Source organism: Sebastes umbrosus, chromosome 24 (assembly GCF_015220745.1).
Source record: "Sebastes umbrosus isolate fSebUmb1 chromosome 24, fSebUmb1.pri, whole genome shotgun sequence".
Classification (NCBI taxonomy): domain Eukaryota; kingdom Metazoa; phylum Chordata; class Actinopteri; order Perciformes; family Sebastidae; genus Sebastes; species Sebastes umbrosus.
In genome coordinates, this window is record NC_051292.1 from 13,509,298 (window position 1) to 13,524,198 (window position 14,901).

The following is a 14,901-nucleotide window of genomic DNA, read 5'->3' on the forward strand; positions in this document are numbered from 1 at the left end:
GGTGTACGGTCATAGACCTGCTCTATATATAAAGCGTCTTGAGATAACTTCTGTTGTGATTTGACGCTATACAAAAATAAATTGATTTGATTTGATTTAGAGGTAATGTTCTGCAACTGCATCATTCCAAAGGGATATTCACTCTAAAAAACTCGGAGATTAAATCTTTCTTTATTTGCAAATAGCCAGTAACATACAGTATATACAGAAGCTTACACCTTTGCAGAAATCTCCCAAGTGTTGCCTTTCTTATCATACCAAGATTATTCATATGTAGTTGCAGAGATATTCTCTTCATTTTGGGAATGTCATTTTCAAGCAGGGGCCTGAGCCAGAAGGTTACCGTCTCTACACTGGTAACAGAAAATGAGCAAAACAAAGTTGTCACTCAAATGGTGATGAGCTTTCCTACACTGTGACAAGTGTGTGTGTTGTTCAAATTTGACTAATGTAGTGGCCGGCTAGTTAGCTTGCTAATTCCATTTAAATGCTAAACTGTTTGAATTGAGTGCACATGGGAGAAGTTTGCCTCTGTCAGAAACCTCTTCAGGTTTAGGCAGCAACTCTACTTGGTTAGGTTTAGGAAAAGATAATGGTTTGGGTTAAAATAAACCCTTTCTGGCAGAAAGCCCTGAAGGCAAAGACTTCTCCCGTGTGCAAAATGAGCCGAACAGTCGAGGCAGAGGCAACGAATACTAGCCAATCACAGCACAGTAGGGCGGACGAGAACCAACACTGGGGAAAAAATAATGTGTGGCACACGCCGAGCAGAGAGGACAAGATGAAGCCTGACCTTCGGCTGCATTCGTTAAAAATCCGGCAATAAGGCACCTTCCTGCAGGGTTGTGCAGAGGCGTGTTTATTGGTGCTTTAGAACGTAACCGCCGTGAAACAATCAGAAAATAATGTTTTATTTCTCTGATTCACTGCTTTGCTTTCACTAACGGAGCTCCCTCTCTTCATTCACTCTATAGATTGCATTTTTCATCATTTTAAATAAAGTAAATTATGGTTACATTTAATTTCTTAACAACATTCCACCAGGAGCTACAGAACACGGTGGTGATAACGGCGACTCAACATTGATTTCTGAGGGGAAAAGCTCCACAAGTTGACTTCATGTGTCTGTGTTGAGCCATGTTATGTGAAAACTAGCAGGGTGACACATACACACGTGGACAGAATTGTTGGTACCCTTCCGTTAAAGAAAGAAAAACCCACACTGGTGACTGAAATAACTTGAAACTGACAAAAGTAATATCTCATTGAGAGTTACAGAAATCGCTTGATTGCAGTGATTGCTTCAGAAGGTTGTGCAACAAAATATTAAGTTAAGGGTACCATCATTTTTGTCCAGGCCAGTTTCATTAGTTTGTTTTTTAAAATGATTCTGTTGAACCACAATTCAAAAACAATGTCTGATTTTCATTAGTTCATTTTCAGTGAATTTTTATTTATTATTACTTTTGTCAGTTTCAAGTTATTTCAGTGACCATTGTGGGTTTTTCTTTCTTTAACGGAAGGGTACCAACAATTTTGTCCACGTGTGTACCTCTGTAATAAACTAAAAAAATTTTTTTTTTTGTTTTACATCAAACATCACATACAAAAGACAATATTAAGGAGCTGACTTTCCACCAAAATCCAGACATAATCTGTTTGTAGTTAGTTGAGAAACTGAAGCCTCAGGTTCAGGTTCTATCTACTTCTTTCTGTTTGTTACAAGCAAATCTGTTATAATATGAAAAACGGCTGGTATTGGTATATATATTGTATATGGTATATATATATTTAGTAGTATGAGGAAATTAACTGCAAAACTCCATCGTTCCACAGGGTGGAGCTGCAACAGAAAGCAAAGCAGAAACATCTATTTAAATGTGTTAATCTACAGTTCTGTTGTTATAAACAGAACTGATCTGCAGAGGCACTTTGGGTTCAGAATATATGAATGAATGAAGACAAAGTGAAACCCAGGTCCAGGTGGAGGAGGTGGTTGAGTGTGGAGCAGAAGGAGTGGAGGAGTCTCAGTGTGTCTGCAGAGACTGTGCAGAAGGACAGAGTCCAGATACACTGATGATACTCTGTCAGGTCCAGAGGAACACACAGGGATGATGGTGGTTAGAGCCCCTTCCCCTTCCATCTGATGAGAGAAGAAGAAGACAACAGAAGTCATCCATCAGTGTTTACAGAGACTCCCTTCATCAGCTGTCAGTCAGCATCCAGTATAAAGAGCAGAAGGGACTTCAGTCTGTGTAGCGTAGCCAGCTTCCTTTCAGCTCTCATGTTAACGTATTGGAGTGAACACACTGAGCTCAGAGCTCCCAGACCAGAGGCCTGTACTACGAAGCCAGTCCAACACACCCAGGGTATCTTCTCCTTATCTGGTTTAACTAACCCCTCAACCAAGATCCCGCTAAGCGGTCCTACGACAGCCTGTTATCAACTCCGTAAAGTCAACCCAGGGTTTCTCAGTCTGGCTATGAGCGCGTTCACATAGAAGGGGCGGGGTTTGTAGCACATGACCAATCACAGACATGGACCAGTCTACGGTCAGCAGAGCGGCATACTTTACAAACGCATATTAGAAAAGTTAAACACATAATCCAGACTAAAATGAACACAGTTTAAACTGCCAGATGCAGGAAGGACAGCTGACAAAAAAATCACTGACTGTGTGAATGTGTAAATAAACAGACTTTTAATATCCCGATAGATCTGACTAGAACTAATTACACGTGTGTTCCATTAAATCAATGTGTTGATTAGATGTGTTCTTATAGAATAGAATAGAAGATACTTTATTCATCTCCTGGAGGAATCACAATACTTTAGTCTTATTCTTTCAGCTCCAACCCCGGCGGTGTGAAACAGACTTAGGAGAAGGTAAATAATAAATCTATAAACATAATTCACAGCGGTAAGCAGGCTTACTTTCACATCTTCTAATCACCCACAGCATACATAAAAGTATTGGTAGCAAACTAACCAAGGCAACACATTCAGTCTGAGGGACTGTAGGAGCACGACTCTGACGTGTCTCACAGCAACATACGGCTCAAGAAGCTGATTCAGATGAGTGACTATATGAATATCATATATGAATATATGATAAGAGATCATGTACTGATTTTGTGTTATTGTGGTTATATAAATGTCATTTATGTCCGTTTCACACCGCTGGGTTTGCAGCTGAGAGAAGAAGGCTACATTATTGTCATACAGGTCATAACAATACATGTGATCACATTAACTCAGCAGAGTACACAAAGTAGTTCTAGTCAGATCTCTGGTGCTCTAGACGGGGCAGTGATATTACAAGTCTGTTCATTTACACATTCACACAGTCGGTGACCTTTCTGCATGTGTCAGTTTAAACTGTGTTGCTTTTAGCCTGGATTATGTGTTCAAATTCTTTGTCTCTGTGTAATATTATCTTATGATCCACACAGTGGAAATAAACTGCTGAGAGTCCTGAGAGCATCATTACTGCAGAAACAGAGAGCTTTTCACTGCTCACTTTAATGATGGATTTACTGCTGCTAGGTTGGTTTCAGTCACATTTCAATGTTTCATCTACTTTTAAATATTACATGACAAATATGTAAATATTAGGGCTGTCAATCCATTAAAATATTTAGTTGTGATTAATCGCATGATTGTCCATAGTTAATCGTGATTAATCTCAAATTAATCACGTTTTATATCTGTTCAAATTGTACCTTAAAGGGAGGAGACATGAACACAACAACATCTTCTTCACATTAACTCTAACACATGATCACAACAAGCTTCTGGCTGATCTGATTGGTTGACTGTTCTCTCTCTGTGTGTCACTGTTCTCCTCTCACAGCTTAACGGAGGAAACACATCACAACAATACTGCTGAAACCAGCATGGACCGACTCCGACCCTCTACTGACCTCAGAGTCTCCAGTCTACAGTGTGGACTCTTCACAAGATCAGACAGCAGCTTCACGTCTGATTCCTTCAGGCCGTTGCCTCTCAGATCCAGCTCTCTCAGATGGGAGGGGTTGGACTTCAGAGCTGAGGCCAGAGAAGCACAGCTGATCTCTGACAAACTGCAGTTCCTCAATCTGAATAAAGAATAAATGATGAAGATAAAAATCACTTTATAATCCAGTCAGATGTGTTCAGGTTTTAAATGTGTAGCTCAACATCACTATGTCCTAATCAATGATCTTTTCCCTAAAATGAGTAGAGTGACTTTGTCATTGTGTTATTGTGGATCATCATAATGTCAGCCTTCTACAGACATCATCCAAATGTCACCACAACATTCATACACCTGTTCATGTCAACACACATCAATAACATGCTGCTGATCTCTGTCAAGTCTGGAATTAGAGGATCAATATCAAATCAGACTTGTTGGACTTCATTACTTCATTTATTACATGGCCTTCTTCTCACTGTATCTGCTAGCCTAGCAGGTTTATGTCATTTACAGGAAAGGTCCACATTTGTTCAAGTGTGTCTGTAAACAACAGCCACATGTCATATGTACATTAAAAGAGTTATTGGTGGCAGTAATCATTCCTCCTGTGAAGTGGTCCCTTCATAACACAACTACACTGTAAGAAATGACTTCACAAGTTCAAGTGAAACTAATATGAAGATTCAGCAGTCTGAGTCGACAAATCAAAGTTACACACTGTTTAGTACCAAATTCCCTCTTTGAGTTACTATTCCTCCTGCAGCTCAACAAGGAAACTGTCAAACACAACATACTGACTGGATACATACTAAGGCTGGGCAATATATCCATATTATATCCATATCTTGATATGAGACTAGATATCGTCTTTGATTTTGGATATCCTAATATCTAGGGTTGTCAAAGTTAATCGTTTTAACGCCACTATTTTCTTTAACGCATTAATGCAATCGATCTTCCGGAGGTTATAGCGGCTCAGTTTTAAAGCTAGAGTGAAGATACTGGTATCATAGGAAACTGGAAAACCTGATGAATCCATCGGTACCAACCATGTCAAACTAGCTCGTCGGGAAGGAGGTTAAATAACGCTCCAAACTTACTCTAAAGTTTGGCGAGGAAAAACTGTCATGGGCATCTTCAAAGGGGTCTCTTGACCTCTGACCTCCAGATATGTGAATGTAAATGGGTTCTATGGGTACCCACGAGTCTCCCCTTTACAGACATGCCCACTTTATGATAATCACATGCAGTTTGGGGCAAGTCATAGTCAAGTCAGCACACTGACACACTGACAGCTGTTGTTGCCTGTTGGGCTGCAGTTTGCCATGTTATGATTGGAGCATATTGTTTTATGCTAAATGCAGTACCTGTGAGGGTTTCTGGACAATATCTGTCATTGTTTTGTGTTCTTAATTGATTTACAATAATAAATATATACATACATTTACATAAATCATATTTGTCCACTCCCATGTTGATAAGAATATTAAATACTTGACAGATCTCCCTTTAAGGTTCATTTAGAACAGATACAAAAATTGTGAATAATTTGCGATTAATCGTGATTAAATATTTGAATGGATTGACAGCCCTAGTAATATCGTGTTGTGTTGTAAGTGTCATCTCTTCCTGGTTTTAAAGGCTACATTACAGTAAAGTGATGTCATTCTCTGAACTTACCAGACTGTTCTAGCTGTTCTATTATTGGTCATTTACACAAAAAACATTATGATATTTGATTTTCTCCAAGTCACCCAGCCCTAATACATCTAACTCAGACTGCTGAAGCCTCTGATTAGTTTAAGATCAACTTTACAGGTCATTTTACACAGAACAAGACTGTGGATTTAGTCCTCATCTCGTAACACTCAGGTTATACGGGGGTTGCTTCACAGACAGAAGGAATGATGACAGACATCAATAACTCTTTGAATGTACATATGAACATGTGAGTATTGTATTCAGATAGACTTGAACAAAATATGGACCTGCAAAGAGGTTTCAGATGCAGAATATTTATTTGGTTTTTGCTTCAAATAATTAGACAATGCTGACATGAAAACAGATCACAGTTAGATCTGCTGTCAAAAAGAACGTGGGAATAACTTAGAACCATAGAGACCTCTGATTAGATGGTGTCGTTCATAATCATCACTTGTGTGCCTTTAAGTTGGTGCAATACGTGTTTGTTGAAGAGTGCTGCACCTTTAGACATGTTCAAATAGAGCGCTACAGGAATGAGTCCTAAAACCCAGAAATGAGTTAGCATTTTAGCACTTCCTGTTCCCTCGTCTGGAAGTCAATGGGTTTTTAGTTAGATGGCTGAAATAAGGTCTGTGGTTAAAGGTCCAGTGTGTAGGATCTGGAGGTATCTAGTGGTGAGGTGAGGAGATTACAACCAACTGAAGCCTCTCCTGTGTGCCAAGCGTGTTGGAGAGCTACGGTGGCCGACGTGAAAACGTGAATGTCCCTCTCTAGAGCCATCTGGAGCAGAGCCAGTGTGTAGAGAGTGTGTGTACAAACTACATAAACTACAGTCAGTGAACTGACCTCAGAGTCTCCAGTCTACAGTTTGGACTCTTCAGTCCAGCAGAAAGCGGTTTCACTCCTGAATCATACAGGTTGTAGTTGTCACTCAGGTCCAGCTCTCTCAGATGGGAGGGGTTGGACTTCAGAGCTGAGGCCACAACTTCACAGTGAGTATCTGAGAGTCTACAGCCATAAAGTCTGTGATGACACAAAAATTACAAAATATGTTATTATGAAAGAGGACAGTTTATATTTACTTCATGCATTTGATGACTAAACAGTTTGATATATACTTCTTTAATCAACATTTACTCCTCACATCAGTGGTTCAGCTAATCTTATCTCACTGTTTGACATGAAACAATAATTCTCATCACTCTCTCTCAAACCTGCAGACTTTTAATCTTTGTTTTTCTTTAATCTTGCAGATGAAGAGAGAGAACATGTAGTTACATTGAGGCTTCCCTAATGTCCAGTCTGTCAGTGTGATCTGATCCCAGGTCTGTCTCCACAAAGTTAGCATGAGGCCTTCTTGATTAGAAAAGCATTTTTAAAACTCAGTGAATAAGTAATAATAATACAGTTGATAAAGATGACCTCTCTTTGCTAGCTACCTGCTGCTTTCAGGTTCACGTCCATAAATGGGAAAATTAAACAAATCACTATAATATTAGACCTGTACATAATTAAACATTCATATAACTAGATATTTTGATGACTGCATGGTGTTTTGTCATTAACACTCTTTTCTGAGCATCAAACGTATTCAGCTCACAAACACAATGAATGAACCAATGAGGTTGCATTATTTACAACATAATGACATCAGAAAGATGATATCAGTGTATCAGCATTAAAAACATAACACTGATCTTTGGTTTGTATAAGATCTCTTAAAAAGTCTGAATTCTACCATTCTGCTGTTATATATTCATCAGACTGCTGTTATTGGTGGAAGCTGTGTATTTCCTGTTACTACTCTTCTCTACAGCAACAAGAGAGAGAAACACCAGAGTTTCCTTCTGTGAGTAACAGAATAAAAGGAAAGACTTCAAAACAAGATGATGGAACACAACTTGAATTCATTAGCAATAAAATGCACCATTGCTCGATTCAACACACTCAGGGGTTTTACAACGACTATCTTTGTCTCGTATGACCAGTAGTTTACGGTGGCTAATGCTAGAGTTGGGTCGATTTTCGGTTTTGCCGGTCCGGTCCGGTCCGGTGTACGAGCTTAAACCGGTTTGATTTGATGCTAACGACACGTTCTGGCAAATTAAAAAGTAGCCGACATCAACAACCTGTGCCGACAGAGTCACAGTGCTAAATCCAGCCTGTATTGCATTACTAATAAGCAATATGACAACGTGATTAACGTAATATTATGATATAATGTTGGTGTATAAACAAGAAGAGGTTTGTTTACTAGGAAGTTCATGTGTTTTTTGGGGTGATCAGACGAGACATGACAGAGCTGGTCTCAAAGAAAACTAAAACTGCAGCAACATGGCAACAGTTTGGATTTGAAGCCAACGAAAGAGATGAATCCAAAAACACACGAGGTAAGGTGTAATGTGGTGCAAGGCCTATTGAAAGCAAACCCCAGCACCAGGACTCTGATCCCAGGACCGCCCCGACTCCCCGCCGGATCAGCAAACGTTCTGTTGCTGCCGTTACACCGGTTAGACCCAGCACTCCACCAGACAGCTGATCTTTTGTTTTTTTCATTTGTTTTACCAGGTTCACATGTCGTCTCCATCACCCAAAACATAAATAAGAAAAAACTGTCAAATGTAACAATTATTAGAAATAAATAGAATAAGTGTTCATTAACTTGACAGCTAGAAACACAAACTACTGAAACATTTTGAACTCAACATTTGAAACAGCTCAAGAACATCTGTGACAAAATACAAATACATATTTATGTAATAAACACGTGGAACATTTATAAGAATATTATATTTTAAGAATAATTTATAGTGTGTATATTTGAAGAACTAAACTACTAATCTACACTGATCTATAAAGTTAATCACATCTGGACTTACACAGCTTTTCTGCAGTTCCTCACAGCTGGAATCAGTCTCCGTCGTCCCTCCACTGATGTGTTGTACTTCTTCAGGTCCAACTCATCCAGAACCTCCTCTGACATCTGCAGCATGTAGGCCAGAGCTGAGCAGTGGATCTCAGAGAGTTTCTTCTCTGATCTGTTCTCTGACTTCAGGAACTCTTGGATGTCCTGATGTACCGAGTGGTCGTTCATCTCCGTCAGACAGTGGAAGATGTTGATGCTTCTGTCAGGAGAGGTTTTGGTATCATACATGTTCATCTTCTTCAGGTTGTTGATGGCTCTCTGGATGATTTCTGGACTGTTGTCTGTCCGACCAAGCAGACCTCCTAAGAGTCTCTGGTTGGACTCCAGAGAGAGGCCATGAAGGAAGCGAACAAACAGGTCCAGGTGGCCATTTTTACTCCTCAGGGATTTCTCCATGGCTCTCATCAGGAAGTCATCCAGGGTTGAATGAACATATTCTTCTCCCAGGAAGTCCTTCAGTACCTCTGTGTTGCTGTTTGTGTAACAGTGGAACATGTAGACTGCAGCCAGAAACTCCTGAATGCTCAGGTGAACAAAGCAGTAGACTGTTTTCTGGAAGATCACACACTCTCTTTTGAAGATCTCTGTACAAACTCCTGAGTACACCGAGGCCTCTGTGACATCCAGACCACACCGCTCCAGGTCTTCTTGGTAGAACATGATGTTTCCTTTCTCCAGATGTTCAAACGCCAGCCTCCCCAGCTTCAGAAGAACTTCCCCGTCAGCCTCCGTCAGCTCCTGTGGACTCGTCTCACGTCCCTCACCATACTTCTGCTTCTTCCTCTTTGTCTGAACCAACAGGAAGTGTGAGTACATGTCAGTCAGGGTCTTGGGCAGCTCTCCTCTCTGGTCTGTAGTCAACATGTGGTCCAGAACTGTAGCAGTGATCCAGCAGAAGACTGGGATTAGACACATGATGTGGAGGCTCCTGGATGTCTTGATGTGTGAGATGATTCTGCTGGACAGCTCTTCATCACTGACTCTCCTCCTGAAGTACTCCTCCTTCTGGGCGTCAGTGAAGCCTCGTACTTCTGTTACCCTGTCAACACATGCAGGAGGGATCTGATTGGCTGCTGCAGGTCGGGAAGTTATCCAGACGAGAGCTGAGGGAAGCAGATTCCCCTGGATGAGGTTTGTCAACAGCACGTTGACTGATGACTTCTGGGTGACATCAGACACAACCTCACTGTTCTTGAAATCCAGTGAAAGTCTGCTTTCATCCAGGCCGTCAAAGATGAACAGAACTTTACAGACAGCGAGCTTCTCTGCTGTGACCTTCTGTAATGTTGGATGGAAAACATGGAGCAGCATGAGAAGACTGTACTGCTCATCTCTGATCAAGTTCAGCTCCCTGAACGAGAGCAGAACCACCAGACTGACATCTTGGTTCTCCAAGCCCTCTGCCCAGTCCAGAGTGAACTTCTGCACTGAGAAGGTTTTTCCAACGCCAGCGACGCCGTTCGTCAGAACGACTCTGATGTGTCCCTGTTGGTCAGGTAAGGCTTTAAAGATGTCCTGGCACTTGATTGGAGCGTCATGGAGGGTCTTCTTCTTGGAAGCTGTCTCAAGCTGCCTCACCTCATGTTGGGTATTAACCTCTTCACTCTGTCCCTCTGTGATGTAGAGCTCAGTGTAGATCCTGTTGAGGAGGGTTCCACTTCCTGTTTCATCAGTTCCTTCAGTCACACATTCACATCTCCTCCTCAGACTGATCTTATGTTCATCTACAACCTCCTGCAGACCTCTATCTGCTGAAAGAGAAGGACAAAAGATAAAAATAAAGAAAATGTGATTATTATTTTCATTGCCAATATTGAAGTGATCAATATAAAGTAAATAAAAAAGCAGTAAAGGTTAAACAGTCTAGTTTTAGTGGAAGCATCAGAAATGCTCCTTTTTCTCTCAGTCGGTGTACATGTTTGATTGACAGCAGAGGAGGCGGAGCCTCAGCTGTCCGTCTGCAGCTCTTCATCTAAACAGCTCACTGTGGCTGTTCCTTCCTCACTGTAATATTTAAAACTGATCCACTCATCAAATAATGCAGAATATGTTCATAACTCGTTGTGTGGACATGTTTTTATTGAACAGCACCAATAACAAAAGCCGGGTTTCCACCAAAAGTTCCTGGGACTTTTTAGTCCTACTACTTTTAAGGAACTAAAAGGTTCCTTCAGTCCACTGTTGTCTGTTTCCACTACGGTCTAAAGACCTGTGAAGATTCAGCAAATTAGTCCTCTGATGTATGAAAAAGCAACATGACATGTGACGAGAGCTGTTGGTGGTTGCAGTAGTAAACACACTCTGCAGTCTGCCGTTCAGTGTGTCGTCCGTTTCATCTAAAAAACACGCTGGAAAAAAATAAACATTAGGTTTAATCTCACTGTGACGACATTTACTGCACGTTGGATGTAATGAATGAAATGCAGAGGAGGAAAGTGAAACTAAGAGCGTCCGTCTCCACAGTAAATCATGTTGAGTATTTGAGGGTTATTTATTTATGTCTCTCTTGTTTTCTCTGTCTTTTTGGCTGGACCGCAGACGGCCAGCCCTACAACCCTAAAAGTCTGTCACTGAGTGATGAAGTTACACGATTGGTCGTCTGAGTGTCGGAGTTTCCTCATTGACCTCTGGATCGTACGCCAACGTTGGCGTATGTATATATGTCTATGGCTTGAACGGCCAGTTGAGTGGAGCAGGGCGTCCCCTAGTGTCCTCGCAGGACCTGGTGGGACTTTTATGACTTTTTATGTATTAAAAGAACAAGTAGTGTTTTCAGACATGGAGACGTCAGCAGACAGATGTAGAGTCTTACTTTGTACAGTGCTGGTCTGACCGGCTGGCTGCAGTCCAGCTCTGGTTCTGGATCTTTGTCCACACTGGGGACAGGAGGAGTCTCCTGATGAAGCAGACTGGTCCAAGTACACAGCACAGCAGGACAGCTGGTCCTCCACAGAGACATCACTCCTCCTCCTGTGAAGACATGTCTTTATAACTAAAAGGCTTTGTTGATTGGCCGACACTGTCTCAAAGCTCAGATGGTCACAGGGAACAGTTAAAGTGTTGTTACTTTTCTGTTTGAATTCAGCATTCAGTCTGTGATGACAGTGTTCCTTTTATTTCAACTCTCCTGCTTTCATAAACACTAATGAGCTGAATTTTACTATCTGGCTGTCTTATTAACCTCTTTACAATCCGACGGACGATATTCTGTCTTTCAGAGGTTGTAGCGGCTCAGTTTTAAAGCTAGAGTGAAGATACTGGTAACATGTGAAACTATAGAAAACCTAAGGATCCATCGTTACCAACCATGTCATGCTAGCTTGTCTGGAAGAACGCTCTGACCTCCAGATATGTGAATGTAAATGGGTTCTATGGGTACCCACGAGTCTGCCCTTTATCATAAAGTGGGCATGTCTGTAATCACATGTCATAGTCAAGTCAGCACACTGACAGCTGTTGTTGCACGTTGGGTTTCAGAGGGGCCGTCCTCCAGAGGGGTCGTCCTCCAGAGGGGTCGCCCTCCTGATCAGTTTCTCCTGTCTGTCCTGTCCCCGGGTCGTACGCCTGAGTTTTCCTGCCCCGTCCCTGTTCAGCGCCCGGCCGCTAGCCCCTTAATCCCTCCTCCGGACTCCCTCCACCCACCCTGATGGAGTTCATAGACTCTGTTTTAGGGACGTCTGGGATCCGTCCCTTGAGAGGGGGGTACTGTCATGGTCTTGGGTTTTGGTTGTAGTTTGTTTCCTGTTTTATTTTGTAGGTTCAACACTTTCTACAGCTACTTCACAGTGAAAGTCCTCCATTAAAGAGAGCTGATCATGTTCTTAACAGTCTCACGGTCACTTTGGGCAGCTTAGCTTGAGTTAGTTAGGTTTGAACTGAGGTTAGAAGTGGTCTAAATAGTGTGGTAGACCAGCAGTCTAAGACACACAGTATGTAACAGTGGTGTCTCTGGTTCAAATCCAGATGGTTTACATTTATTTTTCTGTCATTCTGTTTTCTGTCACTTTCTACTGTCAACTATCAAATGAAGGCATGAATTCAAATATTCTAAAAAGAGAAGTGGTCCAAATTTACATTACTGCCCCTTTTAGTATGAGCAGATAACTTTAACATCACTACTGCCCAGGGATGTTTGTTCTTGACCTTAAGGAACAACATATGGTGGAGAAAATCTAAGGTCAAAGGTCCACTTACTAATGATCCAAAACTTTCAACTGCAAGCTCTGAATCTTTAGTAAGTGAGCTTAAATTCCCTTCACCATATTCTACATCAGTAGTTAGTTAAAGAACAAACTCAAACATTCAACACGCGTTAGTTTGGATCAGAAAGTCACACAATAACACAAACTAACTAACCGATAGAAGCAGCAGTAGAGCAGCAACTCCTGTGTTCTGAGAGGGAAATTACTGCTTTTGTGTTACACATTTACACATTTGAAACACATTCTTTCAGATTTTGAATAGTTGTAAATCTTTACAGCGACTTCAACGTTCAGGCAGAAATATGAATATTTTCTTGAAGTGTAAATTGTGAAATGGAGGTTCTCAGGTGTTTTGTTACAGAAATACAATCAGTAGTTTGTGGCTATAAAACCCAGACTAAGATCCATCTTAGTTTGAAACAGTATCTGCACTAATAGTTCTGCATCAGGAATATAAATCTGTTAGCAGAACATTTAGTCTTCATCCTCAATGCATCATCATCCATCAGGTCAGTGCACAGTAGAAACAGTCTCTTACTTTGTGTCTGAGGGTCCAGGTTCATTACTGAAGTATAGAGGTTCCCGTTTGGACCGGTCACTCTTCATAGACAGACAGCTGGGTACTGGAGACTCTGCTCTCTGTCTGGACTGAACTCTGCAAACACCAAGATGATTTTATTCACATCACATGAATCCTTGATAAACTCTCTGATGACAAAGACATTTCAGTTTCTAAATACACAAACTACTGCTACTGTCAATAATGTGGTTTAAAGTTTGTATTAGTCCTCTTAGATTACAGCTGTTCTGGGTGACTGACAGCTGTCACAGATACGAAGAGGAAGAATGCACTAATTCATTCTCTTTGTGTCACCAACAGTGTAGTTAAACTTCACTTAGTAAATACATTTTAGTAGAGATGTTAATATAAAAACACACAATCAACAAAGTCATGGCACTGGCATGGCATAACTTTGTTTTTATATCATCCTGTATCTTCCCAGTGGTGTTCCTTATGTATTCAAATCTGAACTCTATGTACGTATGTTTTAGCATCAAAATGCTGTTTTCACTTCAAGACCTTCTAAAAAATTTCGCCCATGTGACCTGACGTAGGTTTCTACATGATGACACTGCTACATGTACAGTATATATACATCCTTATAGTCAGTGTATTAATACAGTATATATACATCCGTGGACAAAACTGTTGGTACCCTTCCGTTAAAGAAAGAAAAACCCACAATGGTCACTGAAATAACTTGAAACTGACAAAAGTAATAATAAATAAAAAATTACTGAAAATTAACTAATGAAAGTCAGACATTGCTTTTGAATTGTGGTTCAACAGAATCATTTTAAAAAACAAACTAATGAAACTGGCCTGGACAAAAATGATGGTACCATTAACTTAATATTTTGTTGCACAACCTTTTGAGGCAATCACTGCAATCAAGCGATTTCTGTAACTCTCAATGAGACTTCTGCACCTGTCGACAGGTATTTTGGCCCACTCCTCGTGAGCAAACTGCTCCAGCTGTCTCAGGTTTGAAGGGTGTCTTCTCCAGACTGCATGTTTCAGCTCCTTCCACAGATGTTCAATAGGATTTAGATCAGGGCTCATAGAAGGCCACTTTGTTCTTAGTCATTCTTGGGTGTTTTTAGCTGTGTTTTGGGTCATTATCCTGTTTGAGGACCCATGACCTGCAACTGAGACCAAGCTTTCTGACACTGGGCAGCGCATTTCGCTCCAGAATGCCTTGATAGTCTTGAGATTTCATTGTACCCTGCACATATTCAAGACACCCTGTGCCAGATGCAGCAAAGCAGCCCCATAACATAACCTAGCCTCCTCCATGTTTCACATTAGGTACAGTGTTCTTTTCTTTGTATGCTTCATTTTTGCGTCTGTGAACATAGAGCTGATGTGACTTGCCAAAAAGCTCCAGTTTTGTCTCATCTGTCCAAAGGACATTCTCCCAGAAGCTTTGTGGCTTGTCAATATGCATTTTGGAAAATTCCAGTCTCGCTTTTTTATGATTTGCGTCCTCCTCGGTCGTCTTCCATTAAGTCCACTTTGGCTCAAACAGTGACGGATGGTGCGATCTGAC

At 41.0% G+C, this 14,901-nt stretch overlaps 1 protein-coding gene and 1 long non-coding RNA gene across 2 annotated transcripts in view; one reads left to right on the top strand and one right to left on the bottom strand.

Moving 5' to 3' along the window:
* Nucleotides 1-14,901, bottom strand: part of LOC119483763 (NACHT, LRR and PYD domains-containing protein 12-like) — a 542,841-nt gene that overhangs the window by 390,463 nt on the left and 137,477 nt on the right. The window contains exons 4-7 of the mRNA XM_037762204.1: nt 11,401-11,558; nt 8,542-10,339; nt 6,509-6,685; nt 3,924-4,097 (exon numbers count right to left, since the gene is read on the bottom strand). Coding sequence (XP_037618132.1) covers nt 3,924-4,097; nt 6,509-6,685; nt 8,542-10,339; nt 11,401-11,558 — 2,307 coding nt within the window. The remainder of the gene's footprint in view (nt 1-3,923; nt 4,098-6,508; nt 6,686-8,541; nt 10,340-11,400; nt 11,559-14,901) is intronic.
* On the top strand, nt 945-14,078 carry LOC119483871. Its single transcript, XR_005205830.1, has 3 exons — nt 945-1,200; nt 12,766-12,772; nt 14,021-14,078. It is a non-coding gene; the product is annotated as an uncharacterized LOC119483871 (long non-coding RNA).